At 39.7% G+C, this 26,760-nt stretch overlaps 1 protein-coding gene across 1 annotated transcript; it reads right to left on the reverse strand.

Annotated features, from left to right (window-relative positions):
- Positions 1–2,702: 2,702 nt before the first annotated feature.
- Positions 2,703–17,743, reverse strand: sap30.L (Sin3A associated protein 30kDa L homeolog). The gene is made up of 4 exons (XM_018230797.2): positions 17,264–17,743; positions 11,539–11,664; positions 7,544–7,642; positions 2,703–7,041 (listed from the first exon to the last, which is right to left on the reverse strand). The coding sequence occupies exons 1-4, from the start codon at positions 17,501–17,503 to the stop codon at positions 6,919–6,921; spliced, it is 588 nt and encodes a 195-aa protein (XP_018086286.1). The 5' UTR covers positions 17,504–17,743; the 3' UTR covers positions 2,703–6,918.
- Positions 17,744–26,760: the final 9,017 nt, after the last annotated feature.

Genomic DNA, 26,760 nt, shown 5'->3' on the forward strand with positions numbered 1-26,760 from the left:
ACATTTTTGAATCAACTCATATTGGAAAGTTGCTTAGAACTGTGCTTTCTATTATTAGGCAAAAAAATATTTTTTGGGTTGGCATGTCCATACATGCAGTGCAGTAAAAAAGGCAGCCAAGCAATAGGACAACTATAACCAGCAGCAGCAAATCAAATTGTTGCTTTATATCAATTGCATGAACGTTATTGGAATGTATATATATTACATATATGCAAATATTTTTGTTTTGCAGAAGGCTTTTACTATACTCATGATAAAGGCGACCCCACACCCTAGTTGTTACAACTGAATGCTAAAATCGTTTTATGAGTCACCAGTTGACAAATTTAACTCAACTGAAAAAATGGTTATTCTCACAAATAATGACATGTTACCAAAAACCCCTTATCATGGTCTTTGTTTAAGTAATGAGATGATTAGAGATTCAATGTTTTGTATTGGTCAACTTGTATTATACAGTATGCTCTCCTCCCAGTACCAACCACTGCACTATATCCTGAAGAAGATCTGTATTGAACTAATTTTCCAGTTTTTCATGCTGCACCCCAAACATCCACCTCATTTCCCCATTCTCTACTGGTGTCCTTCAAGTCTCTGTCTTAGGCCCCTTGCTCTTTATACTACTGTACATCTGTAGGAAAACAAAGTGTTGGAAGGGATACTGTCATGGGAAAACATGTTTTTTTCAAAAGGCATCAGTTAATAGTGCTCCTCCAGCAGACTTCTGCAGTGAAATCCAATTCTCAAAAGCGCAAACAGATTTTTTTATATTTAATTTTGAAACCTGACATGGGGCTAAACATACTGTATTGTCAGTTTCCCAGCTGCCCCAGCTTTAGGAGAGAAATGCTTTCTGGTAGGCTGTTATTTCTCCTACTTAAAGGGATACTGTCATGGGAAAAAAAAAAAATTCAAAATGAATCAGTTAATAGTGCTGCTCCAGCAGAATTCTGCACTGTAATCCATTTCTCAAAAGAGCAAACAGATTTTTTTATATTCAATTTTGAAATCTGACATGGGGCTAGACATTTTGTCAATTTCCCAGCTGCCCCTGGTCATGTGACTTGTGCCTGCACGTTAGGAGAGAAATGCTTTCTGGCAGGCTGCTGTTTTTCCTTCTCAATGTAACTGAATGTGTCTCAGTGGGACATGGGTTTTTACTATTGAGTGTTGTTCTTAGATCTACCAGGCAGCTGTTATCTTGTGTTAGGGAGCTGCTATCTGGTTACCTTCCCATTGTTCTTTTGTTTGGCTGCTGGGGGACAAAAGGGAGGGGGGTGATATCACTCCAACTTGCAGTACAGCAGTAAAGAGTGATTGAAGTTTATCAGAGCACAAGTCACATGACTTGGGGCAGCTGGGAAATTGACAATATGTCTAGCCCCATGTCAGATTTCAAAATTGAATATAAAAAAATCTGTTTGCTCTTTTGAGAAATGGATTTCAGTGCAGAATTCTGCTGGAGCAACACTATTAACTGATTCATTTTGAAAAAAAATTTTTGTCCCATGACAGTATCCCTTTAATGTAACTGCATCAGTCTCAGTGGGACTTGGCTTTTACTATTGAGTGTTGTTTTTAGATCTACCAGGCAGTTGTTATCTATTTCAGTGCAGAATTCTGCTGGAGCAGCACTATTAACCGATGTGTTTTGAAAAAAACATGTTTTCCCATGACAGTATTCCTTTAAGCAGTACAAAAATGGAAATATTTTTTTTAAATGGCTAATGATGCAACATTATATTAAATGATATTAAAATGAAAATGTTTAATTTTTAGTTTTCATCTATTGATCCCCTTCGAAAAGAAATAAAGGTTAGTTTGTGCTAACTGTTCAGATGGGCAGAATTCTTGCTTATAAATGATGCTGCAATTAAATAGGCCAAACTGCAATGCACTATGGGAAATCAGCTGGGCACTAGCAAGTTTTCCATGACAGAAAGTGATGATTGGGCCTCTGCATAGATAATTCCATTGGGGTGATAAAGATGAAGAAAGAAAACATGTCGGCAACAGCAGAACAATCCCTGTGGGTGTAGTGATTTCATCAAATACCCAGCGGAGGTTAAAGGTGTATCCTGTTGTGTTTTTTTACTAAATGTGCCATCTCTGAGAGTCTGGAAAACAGCTTCTATGATTATGCTTATTAAAGGAGAAGGAAAGGCTAAAATTAAGTAAGCTTTATCAGAAAGGTCCATATTTAATAAACCAGTGCTGCTCTAAATCCTCTGTCAAAAGAAACACAGTATTTATTTCCTTGTATTGTGTACACATGGACTTCTGTATCAGACTTCCTGTTTTCAGCTTAAACCTCCAGGGCTAGGGCTTGAGCATGCTCAGTTTGCGCTCCTCCTCCCTGCTGTAATCTGAGCCCAGAGCTATGAGTGTGCAGGGAGAGACTCAGGCTGGAAGTGATATCACAACAAGCTAATATGGCAGCTGCTATCCTAAACAAACAGAGAACTTCTTGAGCTGTTTACTCAGGTATGGTAAAGTATTCTGCAGAATAAATATAGTGTTATAGTTTGCACTGTTGTGGCCAGTCTATTGGCAATAAACTGTTCGGTAGCTTTCCTTCTCCTTTAAGAGCTAAACAGGATTAATAAATAGCTTGTTACTTCTGACCTTGATTTGTTCTGCTCTTCTTTACAAAATTTACAACCTTTTCTACATTAACAGATACAAAACAATGCACACAATCAGTGTCGGATCATTTTTAATTAAAGCCATCACATTAATTTACACGTAGGCGAGACCAGAGATTCCATTGTGTAATGTATACATGCCAACAAATAGTTACAATGTGGGAATTCAGAAAATAAAAAAAATCAGTAAGTGCAACTTGTGGAGGATAGAATACATCATGTGGGCCAGTGTGGCAATGCTATACCAGTGATCTATATATATATTGCTATACCAGGCTTAGCCCTGGGATCTCATTAAAATCAAACACTTAAGCATTTCACAGAGGTTTAGCATAGCGTAGTGACCCTGTAGGCTTTTCATCCACACAGGGAACAGCAGGTTTAAAGGGAAGCTACAGCTACACGGTGCTCCTGTCAGAATGAGACGTTTTCAATATCTCAAATTCTCAAAGAAAATTATCTGTCCCCTGTGCAATTTAAAGAACTGGAAATATCAAAGAATGATAGTGCTCCATTTAAATGAATACAGATTATACACAAAGAATGTGGGCTATTGAAAGTATAATAGTTTTCTTGAGAGGGGTTGTTCACCTTCCAAACACTTTTTTCAGTTCTGTTGTTTTCAGATTGTTCTCCAGAAATAAAGACTTTTTTCAATTACTTTCCATTATTTATTTTTTATTTCTTCCAAAATCTAAGTTTAAAGTTGAATGTCTCTGGTATTTGAGTCTGGCAGCTCAGTAATTCCAGCACAGACGCTAAACTGTTCCAATTTTGCAACATTTAGTTGATACATTTCTAAACAGCATCTCTGGAGTATTAGCAAATATTCTAACAGCTGCCTTTGAAATGAAACTCAGGGATTCTGCTCAGCAGGGACAAAAATAAGAAATGTATCAACTAAATGTATCAGTTTAGAACAGTTTACAGGGTCGGCGACCCCCCCTCCCAGAGCTGCTTTAGAAGGTGAAAAATGACACTTTACACTTCAATATTAGAAAAACGGTGACACATAGAAAATAGAAAGTAACAACTAGTTGTTTGAAGGTGAACAATACCCTTTAAGTACACGGTTGTGAAATTGTGCTGTGGGAGCTTATTATGTTGGAATGTAGAATGTAAGCAGTTAATGAGGGAAATTGTTCCATGTGGGCCTCAGCTGTGACAATGACTCCTAAATTTGACTACTAGTCCTGCTGGAGAATATCAGCATCACCCATAGCAGGCCTGAGCTAGAAAACTGTGCTGAGGACAGAGAAATGGCATAACGTGAAACACAGTAGTACTAAATAATGCTGACCATACACTGACCAACCCTATACAGATTCTGACTGATTAATAGATACTGTACAGTTGGCTATATATATGTAAGGCCACAATTCATTCAGACCAACAGCCCAAATGATCCTAACTGCAAGATGTGATAATGAATCATGTGCCTATCCAGAGGGGTAACAAGGGAACTCAGGCCCTGCATTGGGGGGCGAGCCCGGTATGGCCCTCACCAAAAACATGAACACTTCAGGATAACAGAAAAAAAGTTGTCTGCAGAGCCAGTAACCCACAGAAATCAATTGGGGGATTCCTTTAAACAGAAGGTCCAAAAAAAATAAAATAAAAAAAGACCACTAGAATTGGGCCACGTTTGTCACTTGTTTTTACAATGATTCCACTGTGACGGAGGAGGAATGGAAAAGGAATTACTTTAAGGATGAATCTAGGTTACCCCATTCATTTTAATGAAAAAGTGCATGATTGTGAGAGAGAGAGAGAGAGAGAGAGAGAGAGAGAGAGAGAGAGAGAGAGAGAGAGAGAGAGAGAGAGAGAGAGAGAGAGAGAGAGAGAGAGAGAGAGAGAGAGAGAGAGAGAGAGAGAGAGAGACACAAAACACTAAAATACAGGAGATGAAATTGTGCCTATAGCTTCCCTTTAAAATTATCTTTATTGACTATACCTTTTATAATGGTTTGCTTATTAAGCTTTAAAAAGAAAAAACTAAAACCCCTTCTAATTTATCCTACAAAGTAATGGTCAAGATATGTAGTAGCCGGGTTAGACCAAATCTGGTGCAAATTGATTGTCCCATATGTATATAGGAAATAGAATTAGTGGAATGGGTAAATATTAGAATGACTTAACACCACTATTACTCTTTCCCCACTTTACAGTCCTGCCAAGTGAAGCCAATAGTTGAACTTGCCTTCAGGGATTCAGACATTTCAGAATAAAGCTACGCACACCTTTATCTAAAAAATTAAAGGGATACTCTGATGGTTAATAAGATAGTGCCCTCCTATAAAGGAAGGTCCCAACATGAAGAAATCAGGGATATGGAGCCCATGTTGTTAGATCCTGGCAGTTATAATTCAGCAAAGGCTGGATGGCTGACAACTGGATATCCCTGATGTATATATTATAAATGTATATATATATATATATATATTAAAAATATCTAATATCTACATTCTGCAATGCAGGCATGGGATCTGTTATACAGAATGCTCCCTGAACTGACGGCAAGTGGTATAGGGTCTAGACAATTCTGTATTCTGCTGTTCCTCTGTAAAAAGGCAATGCCTTGTTGTTCAGGTTTATTTACGTGCAGATGACACTGAAATCTTTTTTTAGACAAACTAGCACAAACCCCTAAGCCAGAATTCTGGATTACTGATCACATACCAGTAATATGTGACTTGCACTGGTACTGGCAATATACAGGGAGTAAGGTTAATTGTCAGAATGGTAGGCTTTTTCTCCATCAGTGGGAAAACACCAAACACCTCCTGTGACCATTGAATTCAGTAGCATGAAGCACAAGTTGGTATTTGGCATTTTTCTACAGAATACAGTATATGAGCCTGAGGATACAGAGCAAATGCCTCTCTGCCCTAATTATTATCTCTATTTTTAATAAATCCACATTAAAGTGTAACTGGCTAATGTATGGTTTTAGGAAAGGCCACAAGTATGCCCTTTAACATCAGTGGGATATCTTACCCAGAGAACCCTATGGGCAAATCACTTTGGGGTATATTTATCAAAAGTGAAGTTAGAGATCGCCACAGTCCTCAAATTCCGCCACTCTCCATTCATTTCTATTGTATCTTTAAAGTATTTTCACTCTAGATGTGGCGATCTCTAAATTCACTCTTTGATAAATATTGCCCTTTGTGTTCCAGAAGTTTCTATAGCTCAGGAGGAGTGTCCAACATGTCTTCAAAATTATATATGTGCACAAGTATCATACTGTGAAACAAGCCAAATCACTAAAAGAACTGCTTTCTCTGTACAGTGCAAGTGCAATCTAGGGAACCTATTTCTTTGGTGCACTGCATTGGGACCATAGCCTATACCATGCTTATAAACATGCTCTACTTTTAGCAAGTGCTATAGAAAATGATGCTAAATTCCATTTATCTTTCCCTATAAACTAGCCTTCCAAGGCCCAAGGATAATAAAGGTAGTGACAGGTTATAAAGATTCCCACACATATACCTTTTTACAACAGCAGCCAAAATCTGAAAGTCATTCTATTTGGACAAATAACACCCTTTATGATAAAGTAATCTAGCTAGGACAATTGCCTGGCAATGCATCAGGATGCTCCCTACAAACCTTGCCTAAATGTATAAGTCTCTTCATCTCTTTTGTGGATCAGAAATTGATTGGTTCATCACAATTCACATCATAGCAGCCAATCATTATAATCCTTCATGGACTATTTTATGTCCTAGCAGCATGTTTCTTGCTGCCATCTCCTCACCTTTTCTGAAACCTTTTCTGAAACCTGCTGCAAATTTTAAACATTACCTTCACTATTTTTTTTACCCCAAAAACAATTTATGGTCACCCTCTGGCAGATGTAATTTAATGTGTGACTAACCCTAATCCTTTCTGCCATTGCAGATTTGTGGCTATGCCGGTTTACCTTAGTAAATTGGGTCCTACATTAAATGCAACTTTCAGCATGTTGAAGAGTAGTGGCACAACATATAGTACTGCATGGCAAAGAGTTAATTGTGAGTGAAATTATTGCACTAGATACAGACACATCATCCACTTTGTACTTCTATTGTCCTTTAACAGTCACATGCACACTTTAGATATCCTTCCATTCTTTTTTTAAGAAATACATTTCAATCTTTGAGATTGCAACATATACAGCTTCCACAATAAGCCCTAGAATAAACTATTTTATTTACAGACGTTATTCCGTAGCAGAGCTTGTGTCTCCAGCAGGTCTAAGTGTCCATAAAACCTTTTGTGTGTTCTAATGGAGACCACCGTCAGACTTGTGGTCCAATTTGTTCTTTTCATTCTTCACTGAGCAGATAAAATATGTTAATGTGTCCTTTTCATTTACAGGGAGTGTCCTGAAATGGCATCCAATTATCTAAAGGAGAAAACAACACGCAAAATGACTTCCATAGAACAGTAACGTTTATTGTGCCATCACTAGGTCAACTTCTACTAGGGTCCATAGCACAGGGGCACCAAATTACACTACAGTCCCTGCACTGGTAAGAGGTTTATGTGTTTCCCAATTTAAATTGTGATTTAATTTGACAGTTTGAAATTTCAGTGTCCCCAAACCATTGGAATATGATTTTGTTGTTTTACAGACACCTATTGAAATTATACATCAGAACATTACCTATTTTTGTGGATCAGTTCTGTATTATCCACTTTCAATTTGCTATGGTAACCATCCCTGCATGCTCACTAAAGTTAATGACCCTACAAAGCAGTAAACATGCTTAAAATACAAGTAAATCATTACTAAAGTGCAATAAATAAAAATGAAGAAATAACTGATGAGTTGATAACAATACCCATAGAGTTACTGTGATGTTGTTAATATTGGATATTATTAATCTTTAACCTTTTGCACTTACTTCCACCAACTGAGCTTTATTTAGCCCTGGTCTTGCTTGAAGTTTGAAATGTCGCTTATATCTTCTCAGTGTGTTTACTTGCAACTGAAACAAATCCACCTGCAATGAACAAAATCTTGTTTGAGTTTTTTTTTTATGGCCACTTGTACAATGAATGCAACTGCAAGTAGACTGCTTTTTATTTCCCTCTCAATACCATTAAAAGCTCCTAAATGTAAAAGTCACCTTCAAAGCAGTATTTTGCAAAGCAGTAACATGTAATGGCCTTTTTCTTTAGCACAGCCACTTTAGTGACATTATCATAAATTGCAAATTATTTTGGCTGAGTTTTATAGTTTAGTCTGGATTAAAGATTAGGATAATGTAAAATGGTTTTAGCTATATATGGATATTAATTGAAAATGTTATGCATTGCTAGCTGCTTATTGCACATGTGACATTTTCTCTGCTGGGAGGGCACACACACACACACACACACACACAAACACACACACACTGATTGAGGTCCCCCACATGCCCACGACACAACTCTCCCTGAACATAGCTTGATTTTTTCTGTTTGTGGCCACATTTGGGGGAGGCCAGGAGGGAGCACCTTTAGTCACAGATGAGGAGCGGGTGTGGGTTGAGGGGCCCACTGGGTTTTTTTCCCGGTGTCCCGGGTCCCAGTCCAACCATGCACTTACCCTGTCAATTGTTTTAACTGCAAGCACCAGCCAAGTGTGTATTTTTTTTTTGGGGTGGTTACAAATAAAGCAAATAACTAGCTGCTGTGTTTTAGGTTCCTCTCCCACATGTACTATAAGTCTTAAAGAGATACTGTCATGGGAAAACATGTTGTTTTTCAAAATGCATCAGTTAATGGTGCTACTCCAGTTTCTCAAAAGAGCAAACTGATTTAATTAATTTTGAAATCTGACATGGGGCTAGACATATTGTCAGTTTCCCAGCTGCCTCCAGTCATGCGACACATTTAGTTACACTGAGTAGAAGAAACAACAGAAAGCAGTTTCATCCTAAAGTGCTGGCTCTTTCTGAAAGCACATGACCAGGCAAAATGATCTGAGATGACTGCCTACACACCAATATTACAACTAAAAACAAATACACTTGCTGGTTCAGGAATGAAATTTTATATTGTAGAGTAACAGTTCCAATGATCATAACAGAGCCCTATGCAGGCCCATCGGGAGTGGACCACATCAACGCACCAATGTGGTTCGTTTCGGGATTTTTAAACTAGTCAGAAATCTATGTGGAATGCCATTGGAAAGAGCTCACATATGGGCAGAGAAGTTGCTGACTTAGTCTAATGGGGCCAAATCAGCAGCTTAAATCTGCCTATGTATGGCGAGTTTAAGAGCTAAACTACACAGGAGATTTTGAGGGTCAGATTTTATCTGATGTTGCCACAGCACAAGATTTTGTTGCAACCTACAAAATCTGATCCGAATAGCTGTAATGTAAACTCGCATCAGACAAAGGGCCAGATTCAATTCAGTGAAAAATCGCTTGGTTTATCATGTGATAACTCACGGACAAGATTCAATTTGAGGAGAAACATTTCTCCTAATTCAGTTCCAGTTTTTTCCCATAGACTTTGATAGAATTTTAACATGATAAACTGAGAGATATGTATTTCTGAATTGAATTGCATCTCGTCCATGACTTTTCACGTGATAAATCTTTTACTCACTGAATTGAATGTGGGCCAAAGTTTAATGGTGTGTTTTGTTTATGTATCTACATCCGACAGCCAGTGTATTTCAATAAGAAAAAATATAGAAAAGATATTCCCCGACTGCATTAATCTGTGTGTGTGCGGATCCGTTTATTTTACATTGTTTGGTTGAAGACACAGCATGCAAGTCAGATGGCAAGTCTTCCATGTAGTTTACATCCAATTTTATTTTGACCCATGTAACTTGTAGGATGAATTCTGTCTGGAGGGGAGCAGGAATCCGGGGGATTACCATTCAAGACAACGGAGGGCAATTCTGGGTGCCATTGCTCTTAGAGGCAGAATGAGGCCAACAGGGTGTTTTAAAGAAGCAGACACACCAGCAAGATATCACTACTGTTCTCTAGATAGATCCAGCTGCAGTTCAACATATTACAAGCAGTTTAACACTTTGTCTAACTGGGTGACTTTCACTATTATTATAAGTCTTTATTTATAAAGAGACAACACAATACAAAATCCCTAAAGAGATGATACATTATTCACATTAGTTTACAGTCTAAGGTCTATATCACAATTAGACACACACTAGGGTCAATTTTATCAGAAGTCGATTAACCTGCATGTATGTAACTGGAGAATGGTAGGAAAACGGAATACACAGAGAAAACCCATGCAAGCATGGGGCAGATATAAATTTCTTGCACTATCGGGCATTGAACCTAGGTCAAATTGGGGTTTGTAGTTTGAATACAAAATATTCTACCAGCACCAGACCACAGTGCATTTCACAATGAAACATTTGCCATTAAATTAAGCATCATGTTTTTTAATACCTGTTTAAAAGTGGCAGATACTTTTGGTTCACTAAAATCTATTCTAAAAATACATGCAAAAAGTGTTTTTTTATATAGAAAAAGTTCACACTGTGCCTATCACTTCTATTATTATATTTCCCCCATAACGTGCTTCGAGTTCAGTAAACAGAGATCTTTTATCTTAAATGAAAACTAAACCCTGTTTACTAAACCCTTGTACCAGCCTAAAGTTTCAGCTTCTTATCCACTTATCCACTGAGGATGGGAGCGCAAGGCTCCTGAAACGTTTGGTTATATTCCACACATTAAAGCCTTGGAGGTACTTTAAGTACACCACCCCGCATTGGCATTACGTCTTCATTATTTTTGTTCTACTATTAAAGTTTCAGCTTCTCAATAGCAGCAATGATCCAGGACTTCAAACTTGTCACAGGGGCTCACCATCTTGAAAAGTGTCTGTGACACTCACATGCTCAGTGGGCTCTGAGCAGCTGTTGAGAAGCTAAGACTAGGGGTTGTTGCAAATTATCAAGCAGAAAATTAGGTTTATCTGTAATATAAACTGATGCTACAGGGCTGATTATTAAATTCTGATGTTACTTGCACTGGTTTCTGTGCTGTCATGTAGTGATTATCTGTATTAATTACTAATCAGGCTTATATCAGGACATGTATATTCTATGTGTGTTGTACATTGTGAGTGGGTCCCTAAGCTCAGTAAGTGACAGCAGCACAGAGCATGCCAGGGAATCAGCAGAAAAGAAGATGGGGAGCTACTGGGACATCTTTGGACAGATTTTTTCTGCTAAAGGCTTGTGGTTACTTTGGGCTGGTACAGAAGCCCAAAACATCATGTACAATATTTCTATCCTATTTCTTTAGTTAAGCTTTAGTTCTCCTTTAAAGAGGAAGTAAAGTCCATACTTATATATAATAATTATTAGAGGACTGTATATTTTATATGAGAACAGGGACGTAAGGGAAAGGTGGTTTCCCCATTAAACCTCTCAATGCCTTGGATATTTGATAAAGGTTGGATGCAGCCCTACAAGATATTCTTACTACCCACTACCTGTCAACGTGTTCTATAAACACCATAATTTTGATATAATACAGTGCTCATATAAGTAGTACGTCGGCTAATAAGCTAATATGGGAAGAGTTGGGCAAAGATCAAGGAATATCTGATACAAAAACATCTACATAAAACTATCACAGCCTCAGAGTTACCCCTGAACAAACCCTAAGCATACTAGAGCATGTGTTCCTCAAATAATTCAATAAATGAATAAAGCTATTACATATTTATTGTACTGTAATATACAGTGAGCTTTGTTTACAATAGCAATGCATTGTTTCTTTTTCGCAAACTGCTGCAAGACAACAATGTTACAATGAAGTTGCTTCTATAGCTTTCTTAGAAACTAAACAATATTAGGGCTGAAAGTTACATTAGGTCGATGTACAATGTATACAGTGTAGGAAAACATAAATACCTCAGGAGTATCCGTGTCATGAACAGGGGAATCACCTTCGTCATCATCGCTGCCTTTCCTTTTCCTTCTATTTCTGACACTCTGAATTAAGCTCTTGTGAAAGTCGCAAATATAGAGGTGTCTTGCCTAAATAAAGATCACAGACAAATGTTTTCAAATATATCCCCGAGAGAAAATAATCAGAAACAGGACATGCATAGGCAACTCTTACTACCTGGAAGAGCTTACTAAATACCGGAAACTGGCAAAATGATAGTAAAAGCCAAGTAGATCAGCTGCTACTGGCACCAGAAATTAAACATTTTTTTTCATCTATCTTCATAACATGATTGTGGCATGCTAATTATAATTTTGCCATAAACGTATTTGCCCAATGCTTTCACATTGCCCATCTGATCGCCCATGGCCCCTTATCTGAGGGCTGCCCTATTTGTGCAGCAGTAGCCCTTCAGGGTTAGTTCACACGAGGAGATTCGGGGAGATTTAGTCGCCTGGCAACTGATTGCCTCTTCTTCTGTGCGACAATCTCCCAAAACTGCCTTTGCGTGTCTTCCCATCCGCTATTATGAAAAGTCGCCTGCACTAAAGCACATGCGGCGCTTCGTTTTCCGAAGTCGCCCGAAGTTTCCTCGTGAGAAACTCTTAACTGACAGGTTGAGACGGGACAGTCAGCTTGATAAAAGTCATGTGGGGTATTAGCAACTATTCTGTCTCTCCTAGGAGACCGCTCAGCCTCCCCCTCCTATGGCAGCTCCAACCCCTCTTCAGGGGTGCTCTGTCCGCAGCGTCCCCACCGCTTTACTCGATCTGTGCCAAAGGAATGGACGGCACTCCACTTGAAGAGGGAAAAAAAGTCTTTATTGCAAGCACATGCAGGGATCAAATGGCCCTACGCGTTTCGGGATACAATCCTTTATGATTAAGGGATTGTATCCAGAAACGCGTAGGGCCGTTTGATCCCTGCATGTGCTTGCAATAAAGACTTTTTTTCCCTCTTCAAGTGGAGTGCCGTCCATTCCTTTGGCACAGTATTAGCAACTATTGTATCAATTGCAACAACTTTAATGAAACTCAAGTATTCTGCTCAGCAGGGGCAAAGATAAGAAATGTATCAAGTAATTGAAAAGGTCTTTATTTCTGGTGAACTATCTGGAAACAACTGAACTTAAAAAAAGTGTTAGAAGGTGAACAACCCCTTTAATGTTTGTTGTTCTTTTCTCTAGAGTGTCCGTCTGGCTGTTCAGTTTTGCCAGGTGTAACAAAAATGTTTATACAAACTTTAATCATATCGTAAGTAAGTAATCGTAAGATGAACATTACTGAAAACTGACTGGAACTGTGCAAATACATAGCCCATAAGGACTGCTGTAAGCTGCCATTGACTGTTGCTTTATATCGGGCCTGTGTGTGGCAGTTTTGGAATTTTTGCACCTGAAATACTGGAGCCTACTTTAAAATGTAGCATGTGCCATTTGCCTTAAAGGCGAACTGCTATGGCCATATACATGCAACCAAAGTCTAATTCGTGTTTACATATTTCCAAATATGCTGTATTTGATATAGCAAATGATTTCAAAAAGTGCATATGCATAACCAGCATGTCACTGATTTTACTCCAGACTAATTGCAGTATATTTCACCACCTCAGAGCTAGAGTAACCCAATAAAGTCAATGGGACAAATCACATGGCAAAGAAAGGGTGGAAAACGCTGTGCAAAAAGTGGTGACAATTGGCCCATCTGTCAAAACAGCTTTTTTTGAATATTCGTGTATTTATGCATACCCACTGCTCTGCTTCCGAAAGGACTTTTTTTTTTTTTTTAAAAGGGTGGTTCACCTTTAAATTAACTTTTAGTATTGGTATTTTGTATTGGTATTAGTATTAGTATTTTAGTATTAGTATTTTCAATTGGTCTTTGTTAGTGATTTTTTTATATAGTTTTTGAATTATTTGCCTTCTTCTGACTCTTTCCAGCTTTCAAATGAGGGTCACTGACCCTGTCTAAAAAGCAAATGGCCTGTAAAGCTACACTGCCACTTTTTATGTATTGTTATTGCTACTTTTTATTACTCATCTTTCTATTCAGGCCTCTCATGTTCATATTCCAGTCTCATATTCAAATCAGTGATTGGTTGTTATGGTCATTCGGACCTACCCTAGCAACCAGATTGCTGAAATTACAAACTTGAGAGCAGCTGAAAATAAAGCCATATAACTAAAGAACACAAATAATAAAAACTGAAAAGCAATTGCAAATTGTCTCAGAATATCATCCTCTATCATACTAAAAGTTAATTTAAAGGTGACCAACCCCTTTAAGAATGCGGCATACAATTAGAAGGATTGTCGCTAATGTAACATATATTATAAAGTGGAAACATATTCAGCATCACTGTATAATAGATGGGCGCACACATGGAGCATACAGATTACATACACAAATACAAGATGTAAAGAGGTCCAAATATTCCTGAAATATGATTCATTTACACTAAGAGCCCTCTCATGCAGTTTCTGGACATGAAAAATCAGCTACGAAAAGTGATGTGAGAATTTGAAAACAAACAAAAAAAAATAAAATAATGGTGTTATGCAACTTTTCAATTGGTCTTCATTATTTATTTTTTATAGTTTTTTTTAATTATTTGCCTTTTTTCTTCTGACTCTTTCCAGCTTTCAAATGGGGGTCACCGACCCCTTCCAAAAAAAACAAATACTCTCTAAGGCTACAAATATATGGTTACTGATTCTTTTATTACTCCTCTTTCTATTCATGATTCTCCTATCCATATTCCAGTCTCTTGCTTAAATCGATGCATGGTTGCTATGGTAATTTGGACCCTAGCAACCAAATTGCTGAAACCTCAAAGTGGAGTGCTGCTGAATAAAAAGACAAATTACTCAAAAACCACAAATAATGAAAAATGAAACCCAATAGTAAATTATTTCAGAATATCACTCTATAGATCATACTAAAAGTTAGCTCAAAGGTGAACAACCCCTTTAAAGGGATGCTGTCATGGGAAAACATGTTTTTTTCAAAACACATCAGTTAATAGTGCTGCTCCAGCAGACTTCTGCACTGAAATCCAATTCTCAAAAGAGCAAACAGATTTTTTTTTTTATTCACATGGGGCTAGACATTTTGTCAGTTTCCCAGCTGCCCCCAGTCATGTGACTTGTGCTTTTGGATGGAATTACTTTCTGGCAGGCTATTTATCCTACTTAATGTAACTGGATCAGTCTCAGTGGGATTTGGCTTTTACTATTGAGTACTGTTCTTAGATCTACCAGGGAGCTGTTATCTTGTGTTAAGGTGGCCATAGACTGAGAGCGGATCTCTCCCCGATATGCCCACCTTGAGGTGGGCAATATCGGGCTGATCCAATTGTGGGCCCTAGGGCCCAACGATCGGATCCTAACGATGGGTAACTGGCAGTCGGGTTGCTGGACTGCATCAAGAAACAGATGCGGCCGCGATCCAATGGGATTTTTAGTCCCGTCCGATCGACATCTGCCCGACTTTCGGCCAGATATTGATTGGGGAAGCCCGTCAGAGGACCCCATACACGGGCCAATAAGCTGCCGACTTGGTCTGTCAGCAGCTTTTATCGGCCGGTGTATGGCCACCTTTAGGCTAAGGGCACACTAGGCGATAGCGCCGCGATTTGACTCGCGGCGACTTTTCGCCGCGACTTTTAATCCGCAATCGCTGTGGAAACTTTTGCGCTGGCGTCTATGGGGAATCGCGAGCGTAAAAACACACGCGGCGATCTTTTTTCTATTGTCGCTCGAAATCGCCTCGCTAGGCGATTTCGAGCGACAATAGAAAAAAGATCGCCGCGTGTGTTTTTACGCTGGCGATTTGACGCGATTCCCCATAGACGCCAGCGCAAAAGTTTCCACAGCGATTGCGGATTAAAAGTCGCGGCGAAAAGTCGCCGCGAGTCAAATCGCGGCGCTATCGCCTAGTGTGCCATTAGCCTTAGGGAGCTGTTATCTGGTTACCTTCCCATTGTTCTGTTGTTAGGCAGCTGGGAGAGGGGGTGGGTGGGTGATATCTTGCAACCTGCAGTACAGCAGTAAAGAGTGACTGAAGTTAATCAGAGCACAAGTCACATGACTGGGGCAGCTGGAAAACTGACAATATGTCTAGCCCCCATGCCAGAGTTCAAAATTAAATATAAAAAGATCTGTTTTAATCTTTTGAAAAATGGATTTCAATGCAAAATTCTGCTGAAGCAGCACTTTTAACTGATGCGTTTAGAAAAAAAAAAAAAAAAAACATGTTTTCCCATGACAGTATCCCTTTAAGGACTGCTGCAGCTGTCAGATAACAAAGGACTACAAATCCCTTGATGCTTTGCGGAAGAGAAATACAACAGATCAGGTACTCTGCAGAGAAGCCAGTAGTACTATATACGGTTTTTTTACAGGCTATATGGCAGCATCAAGTGTCAGCTTACAAAGCAGTCGACATGAAAGGTGGAGAGAGCCTGGCTGGGAGGGAGACAAGTATTTACAGAGGCTACAAATGAGACTTGAGTAGCAGCCGCCGCCAAGCAACTAATCCCTCACTAGCTGAGCCGTGTGCACTCGAATTCTGGGGGCGGGGCTAGATACGGGCGAGAGGAGAAAACAGTCCTTTCCATGTGACATGGGGCTGTTTGTAAGAGCCTGGAAACGCGACCATATTGTCTGCTCTTCAACTAGGCTTCCTCGTTCAGCCAAGGCTGGGGAGGTGCAGTTTAGTTTCTGCTGCAAATCCCTGTCACAGAGGAGGCGCAATGTAAACAGCAGTGTGGGAAGGAGCGATTGAGACACAGCAGCGCTTCCGCCCGAACTCCCCACAGTGAAACTTGCCAGCAGCAGCAGGCTGAGAGAGAATCGAGTGATACACTGAATAAGCACAGTGAGCCCGGCAGCTGTCTGACACAAGTACATAGTTTAATAAGGGTCTCTAGTGAATAAAACACACTTTGCTTCATGGCTTTGGTGGCAGCTGCGTTACTTGTTGCCACACGGTATAGAGACCATGCTCCCCCAGAGATAAAACACAAAAGCAGCAGCAGCGCACGCGGAGTATTTGTTTCACTGCAGAAAGTGCACTGCGGCTGCAGCTCATTCCGATTCTGCCGCACCGGCGCTTGTTATTCTGGGTTTATGTGCCGAGCCCTGGGGGATTAGAGTAAAGGCTGGATATGCGCGCGCAGCTCCTGTGTCAGTGAAATCTCCAAAACCACAACAAAGGGGAGAATAGCAACAGACAGCGGCTAAGTAGCGAACGCTCCTCTGCATGACAACCACGGGGCAGTCCATATTCTCATTTTCTATGGAACAGTTGCAGTGCTTTCCCGCCTGCGGCTCTGCAACCTGTGTTGGACTACAATTCCCAGCATTCCCGGGCAGACTGGGAGCTGATAGCACACAACAGCTGCGGAGACGCAGACGGCGGACAGTTTTATAAACAGGAAAAGTTGTTTTCATCCCTGGCAGCGATTCTATGAACTTTCTACCAGTGAATGTAGTTTCTCCACTGCAGTGAGCAGCAGCCGCACAATGACAAGCCCTCACAGCAGAAGGCAACATGGTGCAGCTGCTATGAGAGAAAACAATGCACTTGCCGTACTGCAGTGAACACGCTCCTCTCAATCACTCACGGACTCTTTGGACTCACTCACTGAGCTTGCACTGGAGGGGGGGACACACTCAAAGCTACTCACTGTTTTGTCCAAGTCAATCTTGACTTTCTTCTGAGAAATGCTCTTCTGGATGCGCTTGCTGAAGCTGGCGTTCCCCGCAGGCCGGTTGCAGCGCTCCCCCTCTTCCCGCAGGCAACACACCTGCCCATTGAAGGGACCCACAGCCGCGGCCCCTATTGTTGGGGAGATGGAAGCGGCCGGGGAGCTGATCTCTGCGGGGGTCTCACGGCGGATCTCCTCGGGCGGGTAGCCGTTCATCATTGTGTTAGAAATGAAATAAAACAAACAAGTCCTTGTCTTTTGTGTGTTTGGTGAGTAGCGCCCTGGTCTAGTGCAGGAATACAGGGAGTTGCTGCATTCGAGATGTCAGCTGGGCTAAAGAACAACAACAAGTCCCCAGCAGCAAACATACGCTGAGCCTCCCAGGCATGTGCTTAAAGTGTCTGGCTTTCAAAGCAACACATTCCCAGCAAGGTTAGTCTGAGCCCGCCCATGCTCCGCCCCCTATGACGTGCCTCTATAAATGTGCAATAGAGCCGGCACTTCTTCCAAACAAACTTCCTGCACTCTGTGCCTGAGTCCCGCTACAAAACGCGCCCTCTCTTTCTCCTGACACACTTTCCGTAGGACTTTCTGCTCTCTGCGAATACTTCCCTGCGCTTCACAGTCTCTTGAAAAATCTTCCTAAACCCGCCAGGCTCCACTTAGGGTTTCACTGCCATATTTCCTGACTTGTGTAGCTTTCATTTTCTCTCTCACTTCTCTGTATAGAAAAAGGTTCTGCACGGCAAAGGCAGAAACTGACAGTTTAAAGGGGAACTATTGCCTAACTTTAAAGGGATACTGTCATTGGAAAATATGTTTTTTTCCCAAAACGCATCAGTTAATAGTGCTGCTCCAGCAGAATTCTGCACTGAAATCCATTTCTCAAAAGAGCAAACAGATTTTGTTCAGTTTTGAAATCTGACATGGGGCTAGGCATTTTGTCAATTTCCCAGCTGCCCCAGGTCATGTGACTTGTGTTCTGATAAACTTCAGTCACTCTTTACTGCTGTACTGCAAGTTGGAGTGATATCACCCCCCCAGCAGCCTAACAACAGAACAATGGGAAGGTAACCAGATAGCAGCTCCCTAACACAAGACTCCTTGGTAGATCTAACAACAGCACTTAAAGGAACAGTAACATCAAATAAAATTTTTAAAAAATTTGTTAGAATAACAACAACAAAAAAAACCAAGACAAATTAAAATTTAAAATTGCAAAGCCTTTATTAAGAAATAACTTACCGAAACTCGACTTCCGCTCCTCCTCAGAAAAGGCGACATGGTGACCATCCATAGTGCGGCGCTGGATTTCTCCTCCCTGGCTATCTCTCCTATTGTACTGACAGCAGGAAAATGTCGGACGGACCAGCTGGATGAAGAGATGAAGTGCCCAGTGTGTGGCTCCTTCTACAGGGAGCCCATTATCCTCCCCTGCTCCCACAGCCTGGAAGTCGGTGAAGCAATGAACTGGCCAAAGTAATTCCATCCTAAAGAGCTGGCACAAGTCACATGACTGGGGGCAGCTGGGAAACTGACAATATGTCTAGCCCCATGTCAGATTTCAAAATTGAATATAAAAAAATCTGTTTGCTCTTTTGAGAAATTGATTTCAGTGCAGAATTCTGCTGGAGTAGCACTATTAACTGATGCGTTTTGAAAAAAAATATGTTTTTCCATGACAGTATCCCTTTAATATAAGCTTCCTCATACTAAATTAAGAAATGGTCAGTTAAATATTCTGCATCGTTTCTGAAATAATCAAGTTTATATTCACGATTCTTCTCTCTTCATTCTGTCTTCATGCAGCAGTTGGGTGTCAAATGAATGATCCAATATACCTTATAGGGGGGGGGGTTGCTTCCTTTCCTATGAGATGTATTAGAGCTCACTCAAATAACTGATTCCAGTACAAACAAAATCTAACAAAATAACTGCCTTTTGCACAAATCCTGCATGTAGAGAGACAGGATTTCTGGTGAGCTCTAATTCATCTTCTAGGCAAAAGGAGCCCCCTTATAAGGTATATTGGATCAATCATCTGACAACTAACTCAGCAGTTGGGCCCCCTCCTGGATTCCCTCTGCACTCCGCCGCGTACGGTGGTGCGCCAGGATAAACGTCGGCACGCACTAGCAGCATGACTGGAACTAGGGGTAGGCAGAAGAGGGATAGGCACAACGAAGAGGGGGTGCCAAGCTTATACCTCTTCTTTAGCCTATCCCTGAGCTGGAACCTTGATCCCCCCTGGCATCTCTGGTCACTCTCCTAACCCCCCCCCCCAGTGCATCATCACATCACGGTCAAGCGTGCGACATCGCACACACACCGTGAAGGGGGCGAAGCAGCTGGCTGGGTTGCCTAGAGCCCCCGGCAGACTTGGCCCTGGCCTGAAAAGCAGCAATAGAAATAAATGGGTAGCCTTACAGAGCATTTGTTTTTTAGATGGGATCAGCGACCCCCCATTTAAAAGCTGGAAAGAGTCAGAATGTATAGGCAGATAATTAAAAAAAATATATAAAATAGAAAAAATGAAGGCAGATGAAAAGTTGCTTAGAATTAGTCATTCTACAAAATACTAAACGTTATCATAAAAGTGAACCAGCCCTATAATAAGAGCATAAGGGCAGGACGATTCCGCTGAAATCCAACGATCTGCGCAAAAACGCAGGCGTCGCAACGGAAATAAGGTAAGTAATGCTATTGTCAGATCGTGTCGCATTGCTGACACAACACGACTGTCGGATGGAGATGCAGCGTGCACCGTCTGCATCCGACAGTCGTGTCGCGCCGCATCAACGCTGCGACACAATCAGACAACAGAATTTCTTAAATTATTACGGATCGTGGCAGAATCGTCTGTGGAGTCCTGCCCTTAGTGTCCAAGTCAGAGACTAAAAGATTAAAGCAGCGTGTAGGGGGCGGAATTACTGTTATGAACAGCAGCAATGTGAGATGAGTTTACATCCATTTGAACTTAGTTCTTGTGCTTGTAAATGAGGCTTAAAGGGGTAGTTCACCTTCAATGTACAAATCTTATGAAACCACTAACAATGCTCTAAATGTGTTAGAAACCCCATTTTCCATAACAAAAAGTAAAAATGCCATTGTAAAAGCTATTTTTTATACCTATTAACCTTCTGTCTCTCTGACCAGTTTTCTGAAGTGATGGGAGTGGCCTATTCTGAACCTGACACACCTAGAACTTCCTATATGACGACATAATCATGCCCAGGCTTTGCCCTTACTTGTTTCCTATTGGATGTTGATACTGCCCTCCTAGTAATTCATTGGTTCCTTGTGAACTGTAACCAGTCACATAATTTGAATGGTCATTGGTTGACAGTAGTGCTGCCACCTCACCCCTTTAAACCCAAACATACATGGAATCCACAGTTTGCATGGCTAATTAACAACTCAGTTAGATGCATGCTGCAGACTGAACTGATTTATGTGCAGCCATGTATCATGCATCTAAATGAATTGCTAATTAGCCATGCAGGCTGTGGATTTCATATTTGTTTGGTTTTAAAGGGGTGAGGTGGCAGCCCTAAGTGACAGGCAGAGCAGGGTGATAAGGGCAGGTACGTTTTTTTGATCATTTTGTTCTCTCTCCAGGGGGGAGGTAATTTACCTAGGAAAACAAAACTTTTTTTTTAGGAGAACCTGAGTGTTTAAGTGTTCCACTTCTGGAACAAGATTTAGAGCTCTAAATACCAAAAAAAGTTAAAAAAAATATTTTTCATGAAATAGGGATTTATACCAGAAAAATATTTTACTTTATGCACAAAAATTCAACTCATTTGGAAAGCCTCAAGCTCATACAAATAGTCCCGGAAGTCACGTCAGCTGCCGAATAATGATTTTTTTATGGGGTAAATACACAAAATAATAAATTGACCCCCCCCCCAAATAATATATTTCTGGAACGTACAAGTGCCATCTCCCATAGTATCCATTATAATCCAATTATTCAAATTTTTAAAAATGATTTCCTTTTTTTCTCTATAATAATAAAACAGTGGATCAGTATTTTGGCTCATGCGCAGTTGGAGCAGTTTGCTGGTTTGCAAAAATTGCACATGTGCGGAGTTACACGGAAATCGCTGATCTTCCAGTCGGTTTACCGAGGAGCCGGAAGATGGATGCGTGGAACTCCGATCAGAATCTGTACCGAGGGGTAAGTATAAAGTATGGGGCATTTCCCGGGGGGGGGGCAGTTGCCTGGGGGAAGGAGGCATGGAGGGAGGTCTACCTGAGGTGGGGTACTCGGTTTTTTACAAATTGGTTGATTTCTCCTTTAAAAGGATTAACTGCCTACTTCTCCCCTTAGAAGTCCTGAGAATTTCCTGTGAGAAGCTGATGACAACGAGGATGGAGGATTAGCCTTGTCCAACTTTCATCTGTATTATCAGCTCAAATGTACTACCTACACTGGTGGTACCATCCTGACCCATACAACCCTAATATGGTACTGCAAGCCACCATGTGGGTAACCTCCCATCCACAATTTCCACACCTCATAGAACCTGGACTCAAATGCTGAAGATTCTCTAACAAAGGCACCATCCGTCTTACTCCTATTTTACCATTGTAGGGTAATTGCAATCTCCCACATATTTTCGTAACCTGAGAACTTTATTTTGGCCGAAACAGGGAATTAAATACCTAGGGGACCTCCTGCAGAGCAATATGTTCCTCACATACGAGGAACTTCAATCCAAATGTTCTTCGCAGAATTTACCACTATTTAGGTGTTTCCAGATCCGTCACATATTTAAGTCTTAATTCAGGACACTCTCCTGCCCTAACTACATTGACAGTGGAAGAAACTCTAGGCTTAGGTTCCGTACTTTACTGTTTAATGCTAAATAATCTATTATAATGTGCTGGATGGGACCCACATGGGATTCCTGGGATTATCTAGTAAATTCAGTAATACCCAAGATTAAACCCACATATAAAACTAGAGGTAACATCAATAACTTTGACAAAGTATGGAGTGGTGGGAATCAAGCCCAGGAGCGCACCCTAGTGATGACAATGTTACTGAATGATGTATCTTCTACTCTATAACACCTATTGTAATCTGTTAAACTATGAATGTTACTGAGATTCTATGGAGTAAACCCAAACAAAACCAGTGACAAGTGTTGACGCAACAGATATGCACCATCAGAGAGCAGAAGATAAAGGGATGGTTTAACGTTACATTCACTTTTAGCAACATTGCAATTGGTCTTTATTATTTATTTTTTGTAGTTTTTGAGTTATTTGCCTTTTTCTTAGACCTCTCTCCAGCTCTCAAATTGGGGTCACTCACCACAATAGGCAAAAAACTATTGTTCTTTGACTCTACAATGTTATTGTTACTTTTTAACATATCCTCCAATTCAGTGTCCTCCTATGCTTATTCCAGTCTCTCATTCAAACCATTGCTTGGTTGCTAGGAGAAATAAGACCCTTTCCAGCAAACTGGAAAGCTGCAAGCAGCATAATGGAAAAAAATACAAAAAATAACGACTAATTGCAATGTGTCTCAGAATGTCACTGTCTACATCATGCTAAAAGGTGAATTGCCCCTATAAGGAGGGCAGATTAGAACCATATATCTGTTCTATTATGGCCCATCCTAAACACCACCCAATATAAGATTCAGGTTAGATGCTAATGTGCTATTAATATGTTACCTTGGTAATCTTGGGGGCCTAGGAAAATGTCGAACTGCAGGAAGACACTTAGGGACAGATTTATCAAGGGTCAAAGTAAAAATTTGAAGTATAAAAAAATGTGAATTTCGAGCTATTTTAGTGTACGACTATTCAAATATCGAAATGTATTGTGTACTGTCTCTTTAAAACTTCGACTTCAACCATTCGCCATCTAAAACCTGCTGAATTGCTGTTTTAGCCTATGGGGGACCCCCTAGAATCTATTTGGAGTCAATTGGTGGTCAAATCGAAGTCTCTTTTTGAAAATACTTCAAATGGAATTAGACCGAATATGATCTTACTTCGATTCGAAATATTCGAATACAGCCTATTCACCCGCAGAAAAAAAACTTTGATTTTTTTAATAAATTTTGGTTGGTCTTTTTTTTTTTCTTTGAATTTGAAGTTATGGAATTTAAAAAAAACTCCCATTACTTTGAAATTCAACCCTTGATAAATCTGCTCCTTAGGTGCAGATTTATCAAGGGTCAAAGTAACAATTCGGAGTAACAAAAATTTTATGGAATTTAAAAGAAAACTCCCATAACTTTGAAATTCGACCCTTACTTTGATTCGAACAATTCGAATACAGCCTATTCATCCCCAGAAAAATGTAGATTAGTTTACACAGTTTCCAGGAGCACAGGAATAGACGCATTCAGTTTTTTTCAATGAGATTGTATTCACACAGGCGCATGTAGGCGCCGAACGCAGGTTGAGACGCAACATGCTGCATTTTTCCTGCGTTCTGCGCCTACATGCGCCTGTGTGAGTACAGCCCCATTGAAAAAAACTGAATGCGTCTACTCCTGCGCTCCCCTGCGGCTGAACGCATAAAAACGGAACGCAGGGGAGCGCAGCTTCAAACGCTCGTCTGTAAGAGCCCTTATGGTGTGAAAGCAATAGTCAACCAGTTAAATCACAGATTCTTCAAAGATCAATCTACTTGACATACAAACACATTGCAAAGTCAGTAGAAACTTCACATTATCATTTTTAAAACCCAGGGGTAACCTCCACTGCAATCACTATCGACTAGGTTTGCTATAGACCTGTATTGCTGATAAATATGCTTATGAATAGTCAACAAAGTGATTATCTATCAAACTTGTTATATGATTATTGACTGAGATTCATGCGTTTTCATTGCTTTATTATGTATTCTCTTGTCAGCATTTTGTATGTTGCTGTTCATTAGTTCCTATGAGCCTTGCTAACCGAGTAATATTTATTTTGCTTAGCTATCCCATAAGAAAGACTGTTGGAATCTTTAGGGTTCAGATTTGGGCAGAATTTTTAGGGGTATATTTACTAAACTTTGAAATCACTTTTTTTCCTTTAATCGAGAATCAAATTATCAAGATGCACCACTCTATATACTCTTGAAAATTCAAATAAAACCATTCGGCAGATAAAGCCTGTTGAATTTCTATAGAAGTCAAAGAGAGGTGAATTTTCACCATTCGAGTTATTTTATTTCTCAAGAGTTTTCAAAATGCTGTTTTATTTTGCAACCTTTTTTTGTAACTTATTGCAATTGAGGTTTTCTGATTATAGTTTTTCCATAAAAATGCTAGCGACCCAGAAAAAAGAGTAAGGGGCATATTTATCAAGGGTCGAATTTCGAATTGAAAAAACTTGGAAATTGTAATTTAAAAAAAAACAACTGAAATTAGGTCAAAGTTTTTTTTTGGTTGAATTGGTCCATTTTCAATCGAATTGGGCCATATTCGGCTGAATTAGAATTGTACGAATCGAAGGTAACCTTGATTTTTCAAAGTCCACCATTGACTCCAAATGGGTTCTAGGGGGTCCCCCATAGGCTAAAACAGCAATTCGGCAGGTTTTAGATGGCGAATGGTCGAAGTCAAATTTTTAAAGAGAATTTTTCAAATTCGAATCGAATTCGGACTATTCCCTAGTCGAAGAACACAAAAAATAGCTTGAAATCCACCTCGATTTTTGGTAAATCTGCCCCTTAGGGGCAAATTTACTTATGGTTGAATATCGAGGGTTAATTAATCCTCGATATTCGACTGTCGAAGTTAAATCCTTCGACTTCGAATATCGAAGTCGAAGGATTTACCGCAATTCGTTCGATCGAATGATCGAAAGAAAAATCTTTTTTAATCCATCGATCGAACGATTTTTCTTCAACCAAAAAAAGATTGCAAAGCCTATGGGGTCCTTCCCCATAGGCTAACATTGACTCCGGTAGGTTTTTAGGTGGCGAACTAGGGGGTCGAAGTTTTTTTTAAAGTGACAGTACTTCGACTATCGAATGGTCGAATAGTCAAACGATTTTTAGTTTGATTTGTTCGTTTTGAAGTCAAAGTTGTAGTCAATGGTCGAAGTAGCCAAAAAAAACATTCGAAATTCGAAGTTTTTTTTATTCTATTCCTTCACTCGAGCTAAGTAAATGGGCCCCTTAGTATCATTAGTCACAAGTGACTTTTTAAAACATTTGGATTACGATGTACAGTGTATAAGCAATAATGCAACCTCAAATGTAAAATCTAAGGATATTAGAAGTCAGTTAGGCTTTCCATGACCATATAAAATCACAGATCCTCAATCTAAGTGCTTTTATAGAAGTCATAGGACTTAAAGAGCTTGCTCACCTTTAAATTTACTTTTAGTGATATGTAGAGAGTGCTTTTCTGAGACAATTTGCAATTGGTTTTCATTTATTATTATTTTTTTTAGTTATTTAGCTTTTTATTCAGCAGCTCTCCAGTTTGCATTTTCACAATCTGGTTACTAGGGTCCATGTTTTATATATTGATATGTTTTTTTTACCCTTTCCTCCCCTCTGAATGGTAGTTTCCCTTTCTGGAAGCCCCTGATTTCCAGTAGAGATTAGACCCTATAAGTGGAAGCAGGAAGTACAAGAATAGCAAATGAGTCTGTGGTTGGTAGCAGCACTAATCCAGGGTCTGTATTTATTACAGACAGAAAATTAATTTGTCATGGTCTCCAGGGCAGAAACTTAACTGGTACGTTTTATAAAAGGCCTAGCATTGCTCATCTGTCCCATGTGTGCAGCATTTTAACACATTCACAATGCATTTTTTCATAGGTGTTCCAAGTAACAGCATTAAAGGGGCTTAGTATGATTTAGAGAATGCTATTCTGAGACATTTTGCAATTGGTTTTCATTTTTTTTTATTTGTATTTTTTTTTTAGTTATTTAGCTTTTTATTCAGCAGCTTTGCATTTCACAGTGTGGTGACTAGGGTCCAAATGACCCAAGTAATCATGCATTGATTTGAAAAGAAGACTGGAATATGAACAGTAGAGGGCCTGAATAGAAAGACGAGTAATAAAAAGGTGCAATAACAATAACTTTGTAGCCTTACAGAGCATATGTTTTTTAGATGGGGTCAGTGAACCCCATTTGAAAGAAGGCTAATAATACATAAACTAAGAAAAAATAAAAAATCAAGGCCAACTGAAAAGTTGCTTAGAATTAGCCGTTCTATAACATAGGGGTACATTATTCCCTATTTAGGACTGTCACCAGTATGACTATGTGCAGTTTAATTGGGATCAAGTACAAGGTACTGTTTTATTACTACAAAGATAAAGAAAGTTGTTATTAAAAAAATAGAATTATTTGCTTATAATGGATTGTGTAAGTGATGATCTTTTTGTAATTCGAAGCCTTCTGTATAATGGATTTCCAGATAATCATGTATAAGGAATTTAGATTTCACCATGGATTTTCAATACAGGTTTGCTCTTGTCCTGTGGCCTTACGGTAGA

The sequence above is a fragment of the Xenopus laevis genome, chromosome 1L (genome assembly GCF_017654675.1).
Source record: "Xenopus laevis strain J_2021 chromosome 1L, Xenopus_laevis_v10.1, whole genome shotgun sequence".
NCBI classification, from domain to species: Eukaryota; Metazoa; Chordata; class Amphibia; order Anura; family Pipidae; genus Xenopus; species Xenopus laevis.

Coding starts and splice junctions, on each gene's coding strand:
- sap30.L (XM_018230797.2), bottom strand. CDS start 17,503: ATGATGAACGGCTACCCGCCCGAGGAGATCCGCCGTGAGACCCCCGCA. Junction 7,643..11,538: donor ATGACACGGATACTCCTGAG/GTATTTATGTTT, acceptor TGTTCATTGCAG/GTGGATTTGTTTCAGTTGCA. Junction 7,042..7,543: donor ATAAAGCTCAGTTGGTGGAA/GTAAGTGCAAAA, acceptor TTTCTCCTTTAG/ATAATTGGATGCCATTTCAG.